Source organism: Phaenicophaeus curvirostris, chromosome 5 (assembly GCF_032191515.1).
Source record: "Phaenicophaeus curvirostris isolate KB17595 chromosome 5, BPBGC_Pcur_1.0, whole genome shotgun sequence".
NCBI lineage: Eukaryota > Metazoa > Chordata > Aves > Cuculiformes > Cuculidae > Phaenicophaeus > Phaenicophaeus curvirostris.
The window spans coordinates 33,741,409-33,764,443 of NC_091396.1; the positions used below are offsets into that span (position 1 = coordinate 33,741,409).

Here is a 23,035-nt window from a genome sequence, read left to right on the forward strand (position 1 = left end):
CACCAAGCCATCAATTACAGACACTGAAATCCACACAGAGATGTTCAGATCTGGTTTTGTGGCACAAAGGATTACAGTCACTTGCACACAAGCTGCGTGATCATCTAAAACCAAGCAGGAAGGCAGTGGGTGGCAAACATTGGCCAGGGCATACGCTTTTCATAGAATCATAGAATCACCAGGCTGGAAAGGACCCACAGGATCACTGAGTCCAACCATTCCTATCAATCACTAAACCATGTCTCTCAGCGCCTCATCCACCCGTCCTTTAAACACCTCCAGGGAATGTGACTCAACCACCTTCCTGGGCAGCCTCTGCCAGTGCCCAATGACCCATTCTGTGAAATTTTTTTCCTAATGTCAAGCCTGAATCTCCCCTGGTGGAGCTTGAAGCTGTTCCCTCTTGTCCTGTCCGCTGTCACTTGGGAGAAAAGGCCAGCACCCTCCTCTCCACAATGTCCTTTCAGGTAGTTGCAGAAAGCAGTAAGGTCTCCCCTCAGTCTCCTCTTCTCCAGGCTAAGCAACCCCAGCTCTCTCAGCCGTTCCTCATAAGGCCTGTTCTCCAGCCCATTTACCAGCTTCGTCGCTCTTCTTTGGACTCAATCCAGAGCCTCAACCTCCTTCTTGTGGTGAGGGGCCCAGAACTGAACACAGGATTCGAGGTGCGGTCTCCCCAGTGCCGAGTACAGAGGGAGAAGAACCTCCCTGGACCCGCTAGCCACGCCATTTGTGATCCAAGCCAAGATGCCTTTGGCCTTCTTGGCCACCTGGGCACACTGCTGGCTCACTGCACTGATCGCAGAGACCAGGGGAGGTTGGACATAGCGAGAGCGGGTTGAGCGGCCGCGCCCCGCCCCTCCCCGCCCGGCCAACGGCGGCGGACGCCGCCGTTGGCCGGGCGGGGAGGGGCGGAGCGCGTTGAAAAGCGGCGGCGGCGGCGGCGTCGGGCTGGTCGGCGATGTCCCTGCGCGGTAGTGTCGCTCGGCTCCTCCGCCGGTCGCTGGCGGGCGCGGGGCTGCCCCCCGCCAAGCGCGGCCGCTCCGTGGCGGTGGTGGGAGCGCCGCTCGCCCGGGGACAGGTGGGTGCGGGGGTGGAGGAGGCGGAGAGGATCTCGGCATCATCATCATCCCTCCCCGCTTCACCCGGTAACGCTGCCCGTTTTTCTCTTTGTCTCGCAGAAGCGGCGGGGAGTGGATCACGGCCCCGCCGCCCTCCGCGCCGCGGGGCTGGTGGAGCGGCTCTCCGGGCTCGGTGAGGCACTTTTTTCCTTAAAACGCCGTATTTCGGGTGCTGTCCCCGCTTGTGCTCGGTGTGATCTGCCTTAAACGGACGTGTCCTCTTCGGGGGGCGCCTCTGTTTGGAATCCTTACTGATCAAGGTCAAGCGGGGAGCTGGAGCCGGCTCCAAATCAGCGTGGGTTTTGATTCTTGTGAAGTTTCATAACGTTAAAATTAGACCTTGGAAAGTAGTAGCGCATCATAGAATGGCTTGGGTTGGAAAGGACCTTAAAGAGCAAGAGCCTTCTCTTCTCTGACCAACCCCAACTCCCTCCGCCTGTCCTCCTATGGGAGGTGCTCCATATGCGTAAGATTTCTGGCAAAAATGATCCATATGCATGTAGGTGGGAAATATACTGTGTAACAGCCTGTCTCGTTGCACAGGATTGATGGAGATAATTCCCGCACGTTGCCTGGGCCTGATAAAGGATGCTTCCTTTCTAGAACTCCAAAACCAGGCTTAAGAGAGTTTTTATTTCCCGGCGGTTTCGGTCTGAGAACAAAGAGAGGCACCGGCAGGGCGGGATGCGCCGCGGGGCTCCCCGCATCCCGGCCCTGCCCTCACCGCGCTCCTCCGTTCCTCACATCGTATGTTTTCTTTTTCCAGATTCATTACTGGCTTAGCTTGCTCCTAAAATGCTTTCGAGCGATGGGATTCAGAACTTTCTGGAGAAACCCGCAGATTTGTGTAGGAGGTCTTGCCTGCGGCTTTGCTTTGAAAGCACTTGCAGATAGCACTGCGTGAATGGAAAGTTTCTGGTCTTCTCGGTGTCACCGCTTCTGTGACTTAGGCAAATCCCTGCACTTACTTATATTTCGTCTTCTCAGATCTATTGCTTCTTCAGGCTAAGAGCTGCGGGAAACTGTATCGCAGTGGACCACGCAGAGAACTGTGCAGTCTGTTCTATGTGTGGTTAGTGTTAGTGGAGCTTAGATGCCTGCAGAGGAAAAATAATTGCATAATCACTATAGCAAATGTATTCTAAATTACACGACTTCTTTAATACAGAAGCTATTGTTCCGTGCAGCCCTGCAGGCTTATCCTCTGCATCTTGTGATTCACAGCCTGAAAAGTCCCACTTCGCAATCGAATGAGTAGACATTGTTTTCCTGTTTTGCTTTTGTGAAGCTGAGATGTATGCCATCCTTGGCAATATTTGAGTTCTAGAGAGTGTGATCTACAACCTCTACATATGTAGAAGATGGTGTCGAAAAGAGGTCTTATATACTGGAATAAAAGCCGGTCTGGATGCTTAGAGTTTATTTTAAACTAACGAGCCACCAGATTTGAAAGGAGCATATATTCTAGGCAAGGTTGTAGGCATCAGTTTGTTTTTATATCGATGACAATTCTGTACTGGAAGGATCAGGATTCTCTTTCAAGTAGTTCAGATTAAATACTTCCATTTTGTAAGAATTCTTTTGGAAAAAAAAACCCCAACCAAACCCTCTGGAAAAAAACCCTCATTTGCATGACACAAGCTCACTCCAATAGGAGATTGGAGAAGGTAAGAAAGGAGGATGCAAGCCTTGCCTGGATTCTAGTAACAAAAAGCTGTGGGAACAGAAATGGACTAAAAACTAACTGGACTAACTAACTGAAGTAACTAAAAAAAAAAAAGTGGAATGTGGAAGATGAAGCATACTGTCACTGTTCAGTTGCTTGTGAATTGTTTAATTAGTAATGCACCGCAGCTAGTTTCTTGCTCTTCCCTACAATTTTCAAAGACTGGGACTACTTCCTCCTGCAGTTGCAGTTTCCTATTGCTGACATATTCTTCTGCTGGTGTAGGGTTTTTTCAGTCCGTGTTGATGTTTTATTGCTGCTTAAATCTCTACAGCTTTCTTAGGAACAGGTTCAGGAGGCCCATGGATTGTAGCAGGTTCTGATCCTGAAACAATGGTCACCAGCATCCACAGAGGAATTGTTTATCTTGCTAAGTCAATCTGCTTTGAGGGTAGGGTAGTAGATGGAGGAGGGTGCTCCCATGTAGTCTTTTGTATTGCACACATCTGTTGTTCATGGAAACTTAAAAAATTACTGGTTTGGGAGGGGGATGCTGGGAGCTATTTTATTTTTCTTCCCTGGGCTAGCAGGATAGCTTTACCTGTAGTACTGTGATAATATTGCTATTGCTTTGACTCCTATGGTATAGTGAACTGGCAGTAAAACTTTAGCTGTTTCCTTCTTTGTCTTTCTAACTTCTCGTACGCTGAAGAAGGCAATAGACCACTGGCTTTATTATCAACTTTGGGCATTCACATGTTACATTATAAGAATTATTAATTTTCATGGGTCCTTGTTGCTTGTTTTTCAGGAGCAGGTAAATAATATTGCAGCAGATCAGGTTTCGCTAGAAAAGTAATGTTCAGCTAAGATAGAAGGCTTCTGTTCTCCAGCCTGCCTTGATGACTTCTGAAGCTTTTGTGTCCATGGGGTCCAGAGTTGAGGGAGTGGTTGTTGCATGACCCCATTCCCCACTGAGATGCATGGAAGCGCTATAAACATTATTTTGCTTGTCATTACAAGCTTGGAACCAGGCATGAGGCCAGCTGTGGAATGATGCTTCCCAGTAAAAGAGTGAGGGTGGCTTCTGGGCAGTCTAAATAAGTATCTGGGAGTGGGGGGAAAGAGCCAGTGTTCCTGTAATGAAAACTATGTTAACAGCAACTTTCAAATAAAATTGACCTCACGTGTCAATGGAGGATATTTCTGCTGATCAGATTCTTCTGTTTGCCTGAAATTGAAATTGATTTATTAATTTTCCATTTGTATATTCAAATTCAGTTCAACCTGCATAAAATGAAGATGCTCTGAAGTCTCCTCTAAAATGTAGCATTCGGGTACTAAGATGCATGCACCACATTTGCTTGTTTTGTTCTTATGTGTTATATGCTTTGTTACTTCAAATATCAAGCAACCACATGGCTTTTCATATGTTTGTATGTCTGATTTAATTATTTCTGTTGATAGTGCTCAAGCCACATCAGAGAGTGAGAACACTGGAACTTTGTTTCTTCCTTTTAGCATGATTTTGCTTTCACTGGCTGGTAACTTTGAGTGAGAATTCTTTTGTTCCTTTCCCCCATTCTGATTTCTGTTCTTCCGTAGCCCTATTGCAGTATCCCAAGCTGCTAATCCATTTTCTCTTTTTTGGGGTGGGGGATTCCTTCCTTGAAAAAGACTATGACTATACGTACATGGTATGATAAATTCTTGGCTGCCTGAGATGACGACTGCCTATGAACAGCTTGTTCATGCTTAGGCAGAAATATGAGGAGGGAGCCCGGGGGCAGATGGTATCACTAGTCTGAACAAGACTGTCAAAGATTAATCTGAGCCACTAACTTGACTTGTATCCCCTTGTTAGAAGCAGAGAAAACACTGATAGGTGTTGGTAGTAGCTCAGGGTGTACCTGGGAGAAGAGTTAATGTAGCAAGAGTCCAGCTCCCAGGCCAAAACCAGTGGGTGTCTTGGTGATGCTTTTACTTTGGCTCTGCCTCTTCTCCTGAGGGAAATGAAAATATTAAAGGGCTTCTGTCTTGCCAAAGAAATAAAAGTGCTATATGAAAATAGAGACAAATAACTTGTGGCATGGAGGCGAAAGGTGTATAAAGCTTGCAGGATGGTGTATTGTTCTGGCAGTAAAGAGAAATGAGTGCAATATATGGAGGCTCTTGGACTTATGGTGGGAAGGAGTGGGGAAGCTAGGTGACGGGTGCACTTGACCTAAGCTATAGAAGATGCAAAATATGAAGTCCTTTAAAGTGAGAATTTTTTAGATCCCTGTTTGCTGCAGACTAAGCAGAGAATCCAATCAAACTTAAATCCAGAGTATTGCCTAGTCCTCATACTTGAAGGACAGAAGAACTATTCTCATATTTTTGTAAGTAATATATACATCCTGTGTTACTATTGCACTTGGAGCACCTCAGCTCTTGCTAATGTGGGAACTTTTCTTCCCAAGTAGTCATTCTTATATGTTGACTGTTGATTTTTTTTTTCTTTCTGTTTTTACCTCCCCTCTTTTCTTTGTTTAGAGCTGGATATAGCTGGATTGCTGAATTTAGTCAGACTTGGGTTTGGATTATTCAAGAATTCATTAACAAAGTTTAGATCCAAGTTGTTTGACGGGTTAGTGGGCTGCAGAGCTATGTGGCTTACAGAGAAAGGTGGAGCTAGACTTCTCAAAGAGAGTGAACATCATATTACTAGTCATTTGTTTGACTGGAACAAAGCTCTTCAGTAATAGGATTCAGGAAGTCAGAGTAGTGACTCAGAAAGGCATAACCTCTAGAAGAGGAGTGGAGCTGCTAATCCCAACGTGATTGGAGATACACTGCTGCTTTGCCTAAAACCATTGGGTTCCTATTGACATCTGCGAAAAATAGCAGTTCAACTTAGCTGTCTCACCAACGTTGCTCATATATGGTTAGTTTCAGTCTTAATAAATCATGAAGCAGCTTCTTCTACATATATCTCCCTTCCACCCCTCCCAACTAAATCTTCTCGGTTGAAGAGAAAGATAAATAGTTTTTCAATTATGCACTAGGGTTGAATAATGAAGTATTGGTGCTGGGGGTCAGCAGAAGTGGACTGGCAAGAGTTCAGTGGTGGGAAAATAATTTTCATCAGCCAATCCAGTAAATATGTGTTTAAAGAGTTGCCTCTGTTCCTGAAGACTTTGATAAACTGTACTACTTTGCCTACCCTATATTGGAATTAAAATTGTACTTGCAGACTGTAGTTTGACAAAGATCCATTCGCATTAGAAACAAAATCTGTCAGGAATTCAGTATTCTTGGGTTAGAATCAAGTTTAGCCTGGCATTAACTCTTCTCTCAATTGTTTAAAATACTGAGCTTTGAGGATGAACTCTTAGAACTTTCTAGTTTAGTAGAGCCAGTAAGGTCTCTCTCATCTGTAGAATTACAGTAAAGTCTAAATTTACTGTACAGCTAACATCAAGAGCTGTCTAACTTTTTTTTTTTTTCGGTTCTTTCCTCACATTTTCTGCTATTGATAAAGTTGAAATGAGATACAGAAAAAACTAACTGCTGGCATCTTAAGCATCACATAGTTTAATGAAATCTCTGCATTGCTGAGCTGAGAAATGCTACAGCTTATGTGTTCTTTCTGATCACATCTGCTGTTAGTACTGTCAAAGCTAATTCTATTAATTTGCTAGGAACATTCTCAGGGGAAAAATGGTTAGGATATTGCATAAAGATGTTAGACTAACAGCTAAATCTTCTGCCCTACAAAGCAGAAATGGGGATGCCCTTTTCTTCCCCAGGCGCATCCTTCTTCCCCCCACCCCTCTCTCTTTCCCCTGAAACAGAACAGGTAACTTGCAATGCTTTTCTTTTTCCTTTCTTTCCCTTACACACAAACACTTCTGTTTAATAATATCGGTGAAACATGCTTATGTAGTACTGCAGCTGATTACTGGAACTAGAATAAATGGCATCTTTTTATTTATGCAGAGATAGAGATCCGAGAGACTCTATTGATCTTGTTTGCCTTTCAAATGTCAATTAGTCATGATTGGTTAGCTTTAAAGAGCAGTGGTTGGACAAAAATCAAAGCACGGCTAAATGGACTAGTTGCTACTGACATTTGCAATGAGTCTTTGAAATTATTCCAGTTGTCAAAATGCATCAAGGCTGGGTGCTACTCTGCTTTGTGAAGGAAAGGCAGCCAGGAGCTGACTCTGATAACTAGGCAGGGAGAAGGAGCCCTGCTGAGGTTTTGGAGGAGAGCTGCTCTGGGGAGGCTTCCAGTGAGGCTGTTTTTAGGTTGCATCATCACAGCAGACCTCATTGGCTAACTTGCCAGCAGCATAGGAAGCTAAGCTCCTAGAAGTGGGGGAGTGTGCTCTGACAGCAGTTACGGTTTATCCTTTTGAATGCTGTACCCTTTGCATGATTGCAGCTAGCCTTAGAAATTACTAGAAAAATGCCAACAGAGAGAGTATGGAGTCGGAGCCTTCCTTGCAGTAGGTCAATTCTGATTCTGTTGCCTTCCTCATGCTGATGGAGGATACTGTGTGCTTGTTTTTGCTATGGAATGAAAAGCTTTGTGTCAGTCATTGGTTTGATTTTTGTTTGGTTTTTTCCTCTCACATTTGGCTGGTGTGTATTCTAAGTTGTGCATTATCCATGAAGTTGGCTTTAAAAGAAACTTTGTTAATTTGGGGTAAAGTTCATTGGGTGCTTTAATTGTAATTGTTCCTTATATCAGCTTTTAGTTTAAATACATCTAAGAAAAATAAGCTATGCTGATGCAGATCAGGAAACCTGTATTGATTATTTCTTCCTAATCTTTCAATAAGGGGAGATTAAAGGACCAAAGAAGAGAGCTTTGGGTTTTTTTGTATTTCTTTTGGTTTTATGGTGATACCCTTCATCCTTGATATTTTTATATTATAAAATTAGTTTTAATATGTAACTTAGCAGAATTTCTGCACGCACAATATCTCTGGATTGGAATAAGTTCGATCATATGCTGTTTTAATTTTTTTACCATGAATGGTGTTGAAGGAGAGGAATTTCTGAGGATGGGCACAGAGGGAAAATCTAAGTAATGAGTTGGGGTTTGATCTGCTTTATGGTGCACAGATTCTGTTATTACCTTATTATTTGAAACTTTGATCCTGACTCTTACTGGGAATCATAAGACCAAGATACCTGTGGCAGGTATGTTTATGTGAATGTGGTACAAAGGATTATTTTTTGATGGAAAGTAGAAATTTCTGTTGTAAAACCACTTGGTGAAAAGCAGGGAATAAGTAACTCAAGTAAGATTGAAAAAAAAAAAAAAAAAGACAAAACCAAAACTATTTGGATCTTCCATTGGAATCTGAAGAAGTGAGCTGGCCTGATGTTAATTTCTTGCATCTAGTAAGGGAACTTTACTAGTCCAATTGTGCTCTCCCCTCCTCTCAAGTGTTACTTGACTGGGTTAACTAATATAATAAGGATTTCTGTAACAATCTAAAACACAAGGTATTTGTTGAGGAGAGCTGGTTTGGTATTCTGACTTTCTATGGCTCTAAGTGCCTACTTGTGTCCTTCCTATCAAGAACTGTTTCTGGATTAAGCTTATTTTAAGGGAATTAGAATTTCTGCAGGGTTTGGATTTGCAATAGCAGCCTTGTCTCCTCTCTGATGCAAGCCATGGTACAGATGTTTCCCAACACCTGATACTGACGTTTTTGGAGACCTTTTCAGGTCAAGCACACTGGATTTCACAAGACATTGTTGTTATAAATGGCTGTCAAAGCGAAATGAGGTGGCTGCTTGATTTGGGGTTGGAAAAAATTTCTTGGCTCACTTTATACAAGGGACGACTTGAGACTATACGCTTGGAATAGCAGTTGGAGTTGGGTTTGGTTGTTGCTGTTGTATGAGCTGAAGCCTTTCAAATAGGTACAGATACAGAAACCTTGTCTTAAAACACACCTTTCAAAATTCCAAAAGGCAGGATGGAAATTAAGACATGAACTGGCCTTCTAGGAAGTGAAATTCTACAGCTGGCAGAAATGTATTGGGACACCAAGTGTCTGTATCTAATAGATTTCTTCTAGCAGATACAAAATCATTTTAAAGAGGGTTATGATTAAACAAGGCTGCTAAAGTCTGTCTCTTGTAGTGGGCGCGCACGCACGCACACACACACGCGCGCGCACACACACACATTAATTCTGGAGGGCTAATACTGCCTTAAAATAGGCTTCAGAATGCAGTGGTTGTGGAGAATTGAGTCATTTGTTTGCTGTTGTGCAGCTTTTTGACAGTCTGAGAAAGGATTACAAAGTCCATAGCTATCATAAGGCAGTGAGCTAACACTGAAAAGAAGGATGGTAACAGCTTGTAGCCCTTTGTTTTATTCACAGGAAGGAAAATATTAAGTTTGTCTGTATACGTTGTTCATAATACTCATTGCTTCCTGCAAAGCCTTTCTGTATCTGGTGATTTGTGAGTAATCTGAGAAAGCTTGCAGGATTGATGCTGTCATGTGAGCAGTTTTATGCAACACATAGTATGAAGTAAGATCTAATAACTGGGATTTCCAGGTTCTTTTTGAATTAGTTCAGCAGGGTGTAGAAACCCAGAAGAGGAAAGATTTTATTTTGTCATCAATTCAGGAATTTTTTTGTCAAATTTGCACACACACAGTGTGAACAAGCAGAGTCAGGAGATCATTTCTGTCTCATGGTCCACATGCTTCTGTTCCAATTCTTCTTTGCTGCCTTAGGAGAGCTGCTGTAAATTTTACAGTAATGTGCAGTTGTGCAGTGTCAGCAGGCAGCCTGGATTTTGAATGCTGAATCTGCTATTATCAGATTGTTGCTGTTCTGGCTCTGGTGCAGTGTCCTAGTAGAGGAGGATGGGAGGGAGGCTTTCTCTGCTGCTACACCGGCGTTTTCCCGTTAAATGCCACCTGCTCTTACAGAAGAGAATTTTCTGTAGAACTGTGCAGGGAAGTGACTTACTGTAGTAACTGCTGCTTACGGTGGGTACTGAATAAACGAACTGTATTTTGCTTAAGTTGAAAGGAGTTAACATCGCCATTTTTATAGGGTTTGCTAGAGGGCATCTTACAACTTGGACGTAAGCATCACTGGTTGAGCCTGAGTGCTACATTGATAGCTTATTTAAGAAGTGATGCAGGAAACTATTCTTTTAAGTATGTTCTTAATTTGTATTTCTGACTTGTTCCCCTAAGTGTAAATTAGGCTCCTAATTATGAAAAATGTTAATTTCTTTTACCAGATATGAGTAAAGTTTTGGTTTTGACTGTGTAGGCTGAAGAAGCGACTACCCTCCATCTCTCAGTCTGCTGTTTAAATGCCTGTGCCCTTTCCCTAACCTGTTCTGGTCAAAAGAAGTTGACATAGGGAAGATCTACCGTACAAACTATTTTAATTTTTGGCTGAATTGTGCCCCTAAGCAGCTCTGATGATGAAGCCTTGTCAGAGAGGGGCATTCAGCCACTAAGGATTGTACTCCTCTAAGATGTAGAAGAGATGTGTGCTGCCTTTACACACTAATCATTCAAACTAACAAGAGCATCGTTTTGCATATGTGCATCTTATGTTAACTATACTGTGTTTGTATTCAGATTGATAGCTTTATCTCCCCCCTATCTCTTTGAAGCTTCTGTAGCAGAAATAATTGAGGCAAGCTTGGTTTTGTTTTCCTCACTACAAAAAGTGATCTTTTCTTGAGCCACAGTGGTGATGGAGCTGACTTGTATGGACTTGGTGGTTATAAATTCTCTGCGCTTTTGATAATTGATTAAACAGAATGTATTTTTCCTCTGAATCTAATCTGTTAAGAGTTTGAAAATGGAACAAAAAGACTTATTTTGACCATATTTAGTTTAATATTATTTAGTGACTAGAAAAATGTCTGTGGTGCTGAGTCTGCAAGTACAGTATGGTATTGTCTCATTTAAAAAAAACTTCATCCTGACTAAACCTAATCTGCTGCGTTGACAAATGATGTGGATGCTGTCATTTCTAATGAATGTAAGGAATCTGGCTTTCCTATCTGCCCACATCTTTTTTCTAGTTTTCAGAACTTGGATCTGCCTTTTAAAAGGCCCATATATAATCTTCATGTTAACTTTCTGTGCTGATTTAAAAAGCTGTTTGTTATCAGTATCTTCAAACAGTGTCCCAGCTACCAGAGAAAGTAAGTGCATATTGTTTGGTGTGGTGGGTTATGTAAATCTTCAGTAATGGCCAAACAACAGAAAAATCCACCAGACTGCAGAGCATGACCAGCATGTCTATCCATTGGGCAATTAATTTTTGTGTTGGGCAAAATAATATAGTTGAGAAAAATCTAGGTTTTTTAATTGCTTTAAATCAAAACTATGTGCAGGCAGAAAAAAAGGAAAACAATTTGAGTCTTTAAGAATTGGACTAATATTTGAGACACTGCAAATACAAGTTAAGAAAGTACATCAGTGCATCAGTTACGTCAGTTTGACAAATTCTTTTTCTTTGCTGGTCAATAAGCATTAAGACAAATGTATGTGTTGATTTAATCTCTAATATCTGGTAAATCCTAGTGTATGCACACACTTCTAATACACCTGCATATACATGCAGTTATAATCACTTCAGGATATGTGGTTTGTCTATGTACTGTGAATGTGTGTGTGTGTACTAGCCATTCACCTTTTGCCCTAAGGTCATTTAATCATAGCTTTTAAAACTCAATTAAGAAAATAGCAGGAAGAAAATTTGATATTAGTGTATTGTATTAATGCATACTTCTGAGATTTAACTGTATCTTAATCAGAGAGCCATAGTTGGCTGAAAACATTCACATCACCCTGGGAAACTTGAACTATCCCCTGCAAGCACCTAAAAAGTGGGCCTCCATCAGAGGGGAGCACAAAGCTGGGAAAAGAAGCTGATACAGGTTTTATGAATTCTATCTGAACAACAATAAATTTCTGAAGATGTTAACAGAACCTGAAGGCATCTATTGTCTTTAACAGTCATTAAGTTTTTTAAAATAAAAATGAAAAAGGATGCAAGAATACAATTTGTCCAAACAGTAGACAAGATCCCAGAATTCTGGGCCCCAAAGGTGTTTATCTATCCATCTCTACCATATCTACACTGTAAGTTGTATGAACTTTCTTTAAACACACTTAGAATCTGCCATGCTTGACCTGCCTTGAGCATAACCTGAAGAATATTAGCCGATTTGTTAATGTGCTATGAAAGATGGCATGGTTGGTTCTTTGTTTTACAATGATCTAAAGATGGTGCTTCATGATCGAATTCCCTTTCATTCTTTTTCATCCTTTGATGGGTAAAAATACTGTGATACTTCTACGTAGTGTAGAGAGAGAACAAAACATAAGTGGCAGTTCTTTCTTCCATGCATTCTGTAATGTGTGGTACTGCAGTGTGTGAGTTGCTGAACACAGCTCCCAGCTGCAGATTTACTTCCCACAGATATCAGTGGTATTAGATCAAAGGTATTATTAACTTGTACAGTGTCTCCAAAACCTCTTGATGCCTATTGAGTGATGCAATGTTTTCAAGTCTTACTAAAACTTGTCTCCCAGGCACGCTTGTGTACTTCAGCAAACCTTGAAATGCTGAAATGTGTAGGAGTACGCACATGCATGAGAACTGGCCTTCCAGGAAGACACCAAGAAAAAAGCATTAATTGAACATCTCTCAGAACTTGCAACCCTCTTCTGAGTCTGCACAGCAGCAGAATGAAACAGGGCAAAAAAAAAAAAAAAAAAAGTACTGGTCATACAGGGATCAGGTAACATATTCAGAGTTGAACAAAATGGCTCAAAATTCCAGAGCCAGCATCCTGTTGGCTAATTGGGTATTGCCTAAGGGAGGAGAAAAATGCTGTTGTATGCCTGTGTTGCCTTTTGAAAAGCAGGGAGTGTTATGTTGTCATCCTGCTTACTGCTTTAAGTCTCAGCAGATAATCTATTTCCTCAGAGTTGCTGAGACTACTTTTATTTAATCCTTAGTCAAGTAGCTGTGCTCAGATGACCTGTCTTCTCCTAGCAAACACCCTGACATACGTCTGTGTATGTCCCCACTATAAAAAGGATGCTTTCCTAGTTCCCAGCCACCTCATTCTCACAAGTGCCTCAACCATTTTCCTTCATTCTTTCTACCAGTCAGAATTCCTTTTGAAATCATAAGTAATGTTTTTCTCAATGCTACTTCTATGTTATTTCCACCAAGCAGATTTAGAGAGCTTGTTTCCTAGACATTAAACTAATGGCTTGATGGAAATTAAGCAGGAAACCTAGAGCCCCATGTGGGCTGTTTCTTCATATTGATTTCCTCGCCTTAGTTTTTTGAAAAAGTGCCCTGTTAGGCATAGAATGGCTGAAGACAAAATGTCAGGCTCCAGCCTGGATGCTTTGAAGCCTGGATGCTTCTGAAGAACAAATGGGGCAGGTATGATTGGTATCGAGGGTGGTCTTGACTTAGAATGCCAGTGTTGGTGTAGCTGTAAATATCTTGGAGCCTTTACAATACTCATCGGTGCCTGCAGCAACAGGCCTGCCTGGAACTGAGAGGCTCTGGTCTGCGAAACACTGTTAGAGATCTTGGTACCTAAATGACCGCTAATGAAGCACATGGTAGTGGACAGCGGAGTGTCATAGGACATGCTCTATAATGTGCATGCAAGAGAATTAAACTTTAAATGCAGCCAGCTAATTAATATGCTCCCTGTAGGGTGGAGGAGGGGAAATAGCACTCAAAAATGTTCCCTTGTTTCCTAATTTGTGAAGTGACTCCTTTTCAGGGTAAGCAGGCAGAAATACATTTTAGGAAAAGCTGTCTTAGTCGCAGGATATTGTCAGGCTTCCACAGCCATTTAAGTAGTAACTGGTAATGAGAATCTCAGAGGGCTGGGATCAAAGCCCTAGAATTAAAATGCCTTCTAGAGCATCTTACATTGAGAAAATGGACAGTCTCTGTTACAAAGCACTAGTGCATCCTCCATGGAGTTGCCTGGAAGTACTATAAGAAAATTTCCAGTCTTAGCAATCACTTTTGTGCCTGGGTTCTTGTGAGGTTTGAAAATGGCAAGTAACTGTTAGGACTTGGGTAGTTAGTGAAATGGGTGGTCCTAGATGTCTTTGAGAAACAAAGCTTGTTTAAGGCTGCGTACAGTCTGTCTCATTGGGAAGGAAGGTGGCAATACAAACAATTTTTCATGTTAAAATTGCCAAGAAATAATAATAAAGAAACCCAACCCCAGACCTAAACGGTTTTTCTAGGTGACTGTCTATGATTGTTTTATCTCATTGTGAAATTAAAGTGCCAATACTATCTTATGCTTTCTAATCTTTGAAGTTGTGTCACGGTTGTTTGCAAGGGCATGCAGATAGTCATGGGAATCCATTCTCCTTGTTAACTTTCATACTTATGAACGTACTTTGAAAGCATCTTTGGCACTTGTTTAGTAACACACTTTCTCCTTCTGCTGCTGTTTCCAGGCTGCCAAGTGTACGACTTTGGAGATCTGAATTTCACTCAAGTCCCTAATGATGAACTGTACAACAACCTCATTCTATATCCACGGTCTGTGGGTTTAGCCAGCCAGGTATTGGCTGATGCTGTCAGCAGAGCAGTAACCGCAGGACACAGCTGTGTGACCATAGGGGGTGACCACAGGTGAGCTGAACTAGAAGTGACTGCTGGTGAATGCTGCAGTTTGACACTAGGAGAGTAAGAGTTTGATTAAAAAATAAGGGGACAGTGGGAACAACTTGGGATGATTTCCTGGCAATGCTGCATAGGGCAGCATCATTTTTATTTTATTGCTGGGGCTTTTAGGGTGGAGTGTAGAAGACAATTGCAACAATCTGACCTTCTAAGACAGTACTGTGTTTTTGCAGACTATTCTGTGATCTGAGGTTTTCCTGTTTGGCAAAGTTTGTGTGATGAGGTCCACTTAGAAATCGTTGCAGTTTCTGTTTGGGGGAATGTTTAGTGATCTGTCTCTGGCCCCTCTTGGGTGTCTGTAATGCCTGCACAGACACCTTTCTGTAATAGGTCTCATAACATACGAATCTCTTTGTCCTCTTTTTCACTAACCTTTGGTCTGAGAAATGGCTGAAAAAGGTAGGGCATGTCAGGATGAATTAGGGAGGAGGGCTGTCGTGGCTGGAATAAGAAATGGATAAAGAACAGAACCTGATGAGTGAGCAGACTAGATTTTCTAAGAGATAGAGCTAGAACGGGTGAAGATTAAGAGTGTCAGGAGAGTGATAGTGCAGAGAGAAAAGAGCTCTTTTTCCTCTGTCCATACTAGTACTGTCCTGTAGTTATTTGGAGTCTCATGGAAGCATGGTAGTGGCATGCCATGCAGTATGGGATGCACCCTTTATTATCACTGATAACTGATGTCTAGAAACATGGAAACATTGCTGACTGAAGTTGCAGGAACTTCCTGTTGTCATTGTATTTGCTTTGAAGGAGAAATTGTGACTAAAGCCTTTGCTACTTTACTTCCAGCTTGGCACTCGGTTCTGTCAGTGGCCACGCACAGCAGTGCCCACACCTTGGTGTGATCTGGGTGGATGCACACGCTGATATCAACACCCCCCTTACAACTCAGTCTGGAAGCCTCCATGGACAACCTCTCTCATTTCTCTTGAGAGAGCTTCAAAATAAAGTAAGTATCTATCTCACTTGTTAGTCTACCTTGAAATCCTCAGAGCATTTAACTTTTTCTGGCGTGAGGTGCTTTTCTGCTGTAAGTGCAGACCTTTTTTATTGGATTACAGTAGAAGTGTTATTTGTATGTGTGCACATGTACATATATACGCACCCCCACACAAATGCACATAAATACATGTAAATATAGACATGCACACACACACACACACTCTCAGAAACCAGGATGAGAAAAGCTTTTCTTCGTGTTAGCACCCCTGTGGGTTGTCCACAAAGCGAGGGTTCAGGCAAGCTCTGTGTAGCAGCTGAGCACGGTGCTGTTCCTTCTTAACCAATGGAGTTGGTGCTCAGGTTCAATGGCCGCTACTCCAACTAAGCAAAAGAGGGAGAGTCCCCCAGCTGAGCCGGTGGGAGCTGTGCTGAGCTCACCTGCAGTGGTAGCTGGTTCCTGGGTACCTTGCACACTGCGTCTCCTTAGTTTGGCTCTTCCATGCTTCAACAATGCTGGGGCCTCACTGGCAGGTCATGCATGAGCTCTCCTAACTGGCTGCTTTGGTGTTGGCTCCACTACCCAAATATTACAAATCAGAACAGCTGTAGCTGCTTACAGAGTGCTTTTAAAAAGAGTTTCTGTCTTGAAGAGGTCAAATTATCAAAAAGAGCTGTTTCTGAAGAGCATGGAATAGGCATGGCCAGCTTTTGCTACTGTCCAAGATGCTTAACAGTAGGTCGACCTAAGGCCTACACATCGTTTTTGGCTTCGCTACATACTGTTCTCTCCCTCTACTGGAGACGCTACAGTGGCAGCCTGCGCACTTTGCAGTGGGAACTTAAGATATGCCAGTCTCCCCCTGCTGAAGTTTAGGCTGGAGGGTGGGAGCAGGATTAGGAGCTGCAGGTTGAGAATGGATGTTTGAGCTGCAGAAAACCAGACTCTTTTATTCTGGTGCTTTGCACTGCTAGTCTTTTCTCTTGGGTTCCTTTTTCCTCTCTGAATTCTGAGGGTGCTGTGTTGATGGAAGGATGCCTCTTCTGTGTAAGATCAAACACGTTTAACGTCTTTATGACTAGTGAAGTTACTACTGTGTTAGTACCAGTTTAGCATAGCGAGATTGCTAGCGTCTGCTAAAGCTCTTCTCGCCTGTGAATTCTTTTGAATTAATTCTATCCACAAGTCTGTGGTGTCACTTGGTGCTTTTACATACTTTTCTCTTTCTAATAATTCTTGTATGTTCTCTACAAACATCCTAGGATTCCCAGAGTAATGCAAAATTAATGGAGCTTCTTGAAATGCCCCCCAGGACATGAGAAGGTTAATAGAAAATATTACTGTATTTCTAGTTTCTGGCCCCTAAGTTAAAGGGGGTGATATTTTTTTGTTCCTTTTGACAACTGCATGCACTTCTGCGGGAGAGAAAGGAAGAACAAGAGAAAACTGTGAATTCTAGAGTTCACCTAAGGTTACTACATGATGAGAACAGAACAAAGCCAAGTTTTTCAATAGCTGAGGAGGGAGGAGAAAGGTAGAATAAGACAGGCTGCTTTCGTCTTTTGCCAGTCTGTCAAAAGTATTTAATGGCTTCCTGGGTGTATGTTATTTTCTGTTCTGCTGGGCTCTGGTTCTTCAGAGGCAAAAAAATATTTTTCAGAGCTACTGAAAAGACGCTGTGAGCTTTCTGGGGCTGCTGGGGAGCTGGCCTCTTACCAGCAGCAGCAGTGAAGAACGAGTAAGAGTAGGCTACACTCAGAGGGGAGTTAGGTGTGGTGCTGGTTATGAGGTCTCGTCACAAGTGCAGCTAAATTCTAGCTGCCAGGAAGCCTGTGCAGAAACAGCTGATGCAAGACCCTGAACCAGTGTGAGCAGCTACGCAAACAGGCGGGTACTTAGGGTACTGATTTAGAAGCTTTTCTTCACATATTGTATTCCTGCCTAGAGGGAGGAAAAACATCTGTCCTGCTGGTACAGGAAGGTTTCTACAGCAGTATAAATGTTAAACAACAGTTTAGCAATAGTAGAATGCGCCTTCAACAATAGCTCCAGTTGTACTTTGCTCCTCAGGGAGGTTTCTATCCTGTCAACAGGTGCATAGCATAGCGGTATGACAGGACAAGAGATTTTGTGGCAAGCCCCGGATCTCCTTCCTTGCTTTCACTCATGCTGTGAAGGGCTGTGTTGTTTTGTTTTGAAGCAACCCTTCCTCACCATGACACATCATCTTTGGGGGGACTCCCTAATCCCACCAAACTGTCTCTTGGGGTCACAAGATTTCATCATCAACCTCAGTCTCAGGAGGGCTAGTTAGCACTTGGCTCCCTGTCTAGATTGTTTTGTAGATCCACAGAGAAACCAACGGCTCCTTTCAGGATATATAAGAGAACAAAACAGCCTGCATGATTACGTGTTATCTTCCTGATCTATTGACCATCTCTGCTAACTAGCACTGCTCTTCCAGCATCCCCAGGCTCCTTGTTCTTCACTCCCTAACATACCTCTTGGTTGCACCATCTGTTTAGATTGTTCTGACCCCATGCCAGCAACTCAGTTCAGCTGCTCTAACCGTCTGTGGGTCACATGCAGGAGAGCTCAGTTGGGGAAACTGTCTCATTGCTTGGTTTGCTTTTGAGACCCATCAGGCTCTGGCCTCACTCACTGTGGGATCCTTCAAAAGCTGTCCTGGCGCAACTGCCAACAACTCCCCAGGGCTGTTTCAGGTGTCATCATGTCTGTTTTCAGAATCCCTCATCTATACAGGCCAATGAGCTTGGTCAGTGCTCTACTGAACTAAAAGTCCCGAAGTAGTGGACAATGTGAAGAATAGAAGCGATGCATCTGGCTCTGAAATAAGTGCAGCATTTGGCCAGGTCACTGTAACCCTGGTGTGGCTTGCACAGACCAGTCACAGGATGCAGCTGCTACTTCTTTGTCCGGGCAGCTCCCCAGGAGCACGGCCTGGGACTCCTCAAGACAAGGTGGCACACTGGGGTTTCTAAAACACGTTTAATAATTTTGCTGTTTTAAGATAACCCTTTTGACTGGCATTCCTTTAACCCACAGCATTAGTGTCAGGGCTCCTGGAACCAGTCAAACTAAACTAATAAACTACAATTAATAACTTACCACGAAAATGCCTGCACCTTTTTCTGATGCCCATTTGGCTTTATGATCAGCAACTCTTCTGTTGTAACAAAGTAAAACCAGAGCCTACCAAAGGAAGTTTAGGCATTCCATTACCTTTATTTAAAGAGGTATAATTGAAAATGGCAGCATCAAATCTATTAAATCATCGATACTAGAGCCTACCTGACAGTATTATCAATACCTTGCTTGGCGTATGATATCGTGATGGGTTTTGCAGAGACAGCCTCATTTCTGAGACCAGAATTATTTTCCCTAGTAGGCTCCAATTGATTTATCCTTCTTCTGAATCCAAGACTGCAGAAAAGTTTTCAGGTCATTGCCCCAGAGTAACAAATATTTTTATTCTATGTGCTTATTTAATCCCAACATAATTAAATATAATAGCTATGGAGTGTGTGTCAGCCTTTAAAAACAAATCCAAACGTTGCAGCTAGTATATAATTAGTAATTGGGAAGTGTAAGAGAGAAACAAAGTCTTCTTGCTACTTGACAGCTGTGTTGGCTGTAGCCATTTTCAGAGCTGGGAGAGGAAGAGGAGACATTTGAGTTAATTTAAGCTCTCCTAAAATTAGTAGATATTGCTAATGGAAGGATTTTTATAATTACATACCATGACTACTGAATTACTAAAGCTGAAAAATTATGACCTTTCCTCTTTCATTTGCTGTCCTACACCTGTTACCTTCAGTTCTGTGTTAACACACAGGATGTAGCCCAATGCCGAGGCCCAAATCCTTGTCATGCTCTTTGTTCGGGTTTGGTGTATTTGGGGTTTTTTTGTTTGTTTCCCACCTCAATGTTGTTTTTCCGAGGAGGTTTGTGCGACTTTGGCAATTCTCCTAAGAAGACAGAAGTGCCTTGATTTTTATTCTTCCACTTAAGAATGACGCACTGGCTAAGCTACACAGCATTACCATTAAATGCACTGTATAAGTGATTACATCTAGTTTTTGTAATCCCCCCCCCCTACATTCACTGATGCTAATGGCATATTGCTTGCGGATTTAGATTTTTATTCCTCCTTTTCAAACTGGAAAATGTAGAAGAGTTTAAAAAAATTCATCCATTAACACTCAGGTTGGGTAAAATGGTCTAACAAAGGCAATGACTGATTAAATCACAAAGCCAGACTCTGAAGTGATGAAATCTCTCTGTTTAGACAGAGAGTATGTTACAAATACAAACAAAACTGTATTTAATACTTCCCTCAAATCTTTGCAATCTATGTCAAACTGACCTCATGCCACACCTTTGCTTGCAGGTACCACAACTTCCTGGCTTTTCCTGGCTAAAACCCTGCCTTTCAGCATCTGATATTGTGTACATTGGTTTGAGGGATGTGGATCCTGCTGAATAGTAAGTTGATTTACATTAAAGGATTTTTGTAAAGGCTGAAATCATGAGGTGCTGTCTACATCTGGCTGTTGACAAAGGTGGTTGGATTTGAGCTTAGGCCAGTAATGTTTTTTTAAAAATATTTCCCAGCTTTATCTTGAAGAACTATGACATCCCCTATTTTTCCATGAGGGACATTGATCGCCTTGGAATTCAGAAAGTTATGGAAAGAACATTTGAACAACTGATGGGCAGGTAACAAACTATCTGATTTAAACTCTTCTTATCTACTAGTTGAATATCTATGATGCTTACGATGCCAGGCAGCCTAACAGAACTGTGACTGTGAAGCCTTAGCCCTGACTTTAGTCCTGAAGGCCCACATCTTGAACTGGAACCATTTCACAGTGTTTTGCAAAAAGCTACAGGTTACATCAGCCTCTACAATTGTAGCTGTTTTGTACAGCGTGTTCTCTTTCCTGAGGAATTCTGCATTGCTGCAGTTTGACAAAAAGTTTCAATAAACTCTGAGTCTAGAGCATAACATATGGAGCAACTGACAGGAACTTGAATTCAGCTGCTAGTACATGAGGTAGAAGCATTTGATGGTTCCCTCCTTAGACCGTGCTCACGTCTGCTGTCCTGCTGGCAACTGCCACTTACAGCTCAGCTAGTGCAGTTCACTGTGACCACCTCCTCACTTAAGTTCAATACTGAAGTCTTTGCCAACTATGTTGAAGTTTGCTGAATGGTATTGGGAGCAGATCATGCAAGTTCTAGGGACACCTGAAGAGGATCAGAGTTAAAAGAGTAGCCTCTCACCACAGGGCAGAATAGAGTCCTGTAAGCAGAACAAGGTCCATGTTTCTATGCTGCGTGCTGTTCTACCTAAAGGTGTGCTCATCTCTCCTACCTGCAGCTGCGCCCAGTAAAGAAGTTGCTTCTCCTCACTGAGCATCTGCAGTAATTTGGAAGTACAGTCTGCCACTTACAGAGCCCTTGTGAATGACAAGCAGTGTCCAATTTCAACTGTCATGAGTTTCCAGACTTCATATAGTAACTAAGTAACATTTTAGATTCCAGATTATCCTTCATTTTTTCATCAAGGAGGCTTACATGGCAGCCTTCAGCTGCAGAATGCACCCTTCATCTTGATGAGCTGCCTATGAAATCCTCAAGCTTGGTGCTTCCTCCATCCTAGGTGCCATGCAAATCAATGTTTTCAGCCTTTCACCCTGGCTTTCTGCACAAAAGGAGAAAAGGCTGGATTATATCATACATTTCTCTATGCTGTTCCAACTAAAGAGACAAATACCAGATAAGATAGTTAGAAGGAAAGTACTTATCTGCAGCTCTATCACACCTGAGCAAATGCTCAGTGAACCTAGAAAGACAAACCTGTTTTCCCAGTGCTTACTGAGGGGAGTTCTAAGTGAAGACAGGTTTGAGTGCAAGGATGTTTAAAAACAGAAAAGAAAAATCCTTTCCAAATGTGGATTGGACTTAGGACCTTTTGCATCATGGAGCATGATGCTACTTTGCTGATCAGCCTGACAGTAAGAAATACATGTAGAAATAGTTTGAGGTTCTGAGATTGCTTTTCTTGTTTTGTTTTGTCTCAGGAGACAGAGACCAATTCACCTGAGTTTTGACATTGATGCTTTTGATCCCTCACTGGCTCCAGCAACAGGGACTCCTGTTCTAGGTGGCTTAACTTACAGAGAAGGCATGTACATCACAGAGGAAATTCACAACACAGGTAGGAGCTCACCAGCAGTATCTAAGCCAGGACAGGACAAACTACACAGAGGTCACATGGGTTATGTCTTCCCTGTTTAACTAGCTAATAAGGTAAATGTAGTCAAAGCTAAGGTGCCTAAAAAGTCAATTCAACCTTGAGTTACGGAAAAAGAAGGCCTATCATTGGGCAATACCTCAGGTGTTGGAAGCAGCTTAACCACCAAGTTCAACTTACCAAAAGTAAAAAAACCCCACATTATTTATTAATCTATTATGCCAACAATTAATTACTTGGTCATTTTTTGTAATACTGCCCTGTATTCCTAAATGCATGAGGTCAGATGTAATAATGTGCACCTGGCATAAAAAAAATGGATACAAACAATTTTAAACAGTTTGAAGCTCCATTCTAGGATTCAAGGCTAGCAAATCAAGCTTCTACCAAGTATATTACGGTTGATTCAATATGAGGAATTTCTTCCTTATGCCGTGGAGTTTTATTTATTTAAAGAGTAAGTTATTTGCAGTGAGAGTTGGTATGGGAAGAAGAAAACAAGACCAAACAAAAGAACCAGCCAACAAATTCAATAGAATCGTGAACAAGGTGGCAAAAAACAGTAGGTGTGACTGTTTTATAAGCCCCGAACTTCTGGACAGGGCAAAAACAAGATAAAGAAACCCCGTTCCTTTTGTAAACGTATGTCAAACTTACTCTTCCTGGATACTAAAGCATAGACAAGTGAAGTAGTGACACGCTAAGAAGAAAGCAAATTAAAACCATGAACTTGCACCTAAGAATGATAACCTCATCCCTCAAGAGCAAATTTAACTTGTTTAAGGGGTAAAGTAGGTCAAAAGCTTAAGCACCAGACTGCAATAAAAACCTGTAAGAGCTTATACCCTGTTTCATAATAACCAACCCGTAAATCACTTTCACAGGAATGCTTTCAGCTGTGGACATGGTTGAAGTTAATCCGCTGCTTGGAGCTTCTCAAGAAGAAGTGAATGCAACTGCTAGTCTTGCAGTTGATGTGATAGCGACGTGCTTTGGGCAGACAAGGGAAGGAGCGCACACTGCTTTTGATGAACTCCCAACACCCAGTTCTCCAGATGAATCTGACAGTGAAGAGCAAGTGAGGATTTAAGAACCGAAAGCACTGGGCACATGGGACATTACAGAGCTCTGCTGAGGCATCCAAGTGGCTAGATTGTCAACCCTTGGCAAATACTGTTAACTTCACAATTTTTAAATAAACTAGCTTTTCCACTGATCAGTGGCTACTTTATTACATAACATGATTTATTCATTTAGTTCAGTATATACAAATTGAGACAATAAAATATT

The 23,035-nt window shown here is 42.1% G+C and overlaps 1 protein-coding gene across 1 annotated transcript; it reads left to right on the forward strand.

Annotated features, from left to right (window-relative positions):
• The first annotated feature begins 953 nt into the window (after positions 1 to 953).
• On the forward strand, positions 954 to 23,017 carry ARG2 (arginase 2). Its single transcript, XM_069858306.1, has 8 exons — positions 954 to 1,078; positions 1,179 to 1,251; positions 14,294 to 14,471; positions 15,315 to 15,474; positions 19,877 to 19,971; positions 20,101 to 20,205; positions 21,573 to 21,709; positions 22,630 to 23,017. Exons 1-8 carry the CDS (start codon positions 959 to 961, stop codon positions 22,833 to 22,835), a joined length of 1,074 nt encoding a protein of 357 aa, XP_069714407.1. The 5' UTR covers positions 954 to 958; the 3' UTR covers positions 22,836 to 23,017.
• Positions 23,018 to 23,035: the final 18 nt, after the last annotated feature.

What these genes read in the sequence shown, in the direction of transcription:
- ARG2 (XM_069858306.1), top strand. Translation starts at nt 959, where the DNA reads ATGTCCCTGCGCGGTAGTGTCGCTCGGCTCCTCCGCCGGTCGCTGGCG. An exon ending in GATGTGGATCCTGCTGAATA is followed by an intron (nt 19,972 to 20,100) that starts GTAAGTTGATTT and finishes AATATTTCCCAG; the next exon opens with CTTTATCTTGAAGAACTATG. An exon ending in TTTGAACAACTGATGGGCAG is followed by an intron (nt 20,206 to 21,572) that starts GTAACAAACTAT and finishes GTTTTGTCTCAG; the next exon opens with GAGACAGAGACCAATTCACC.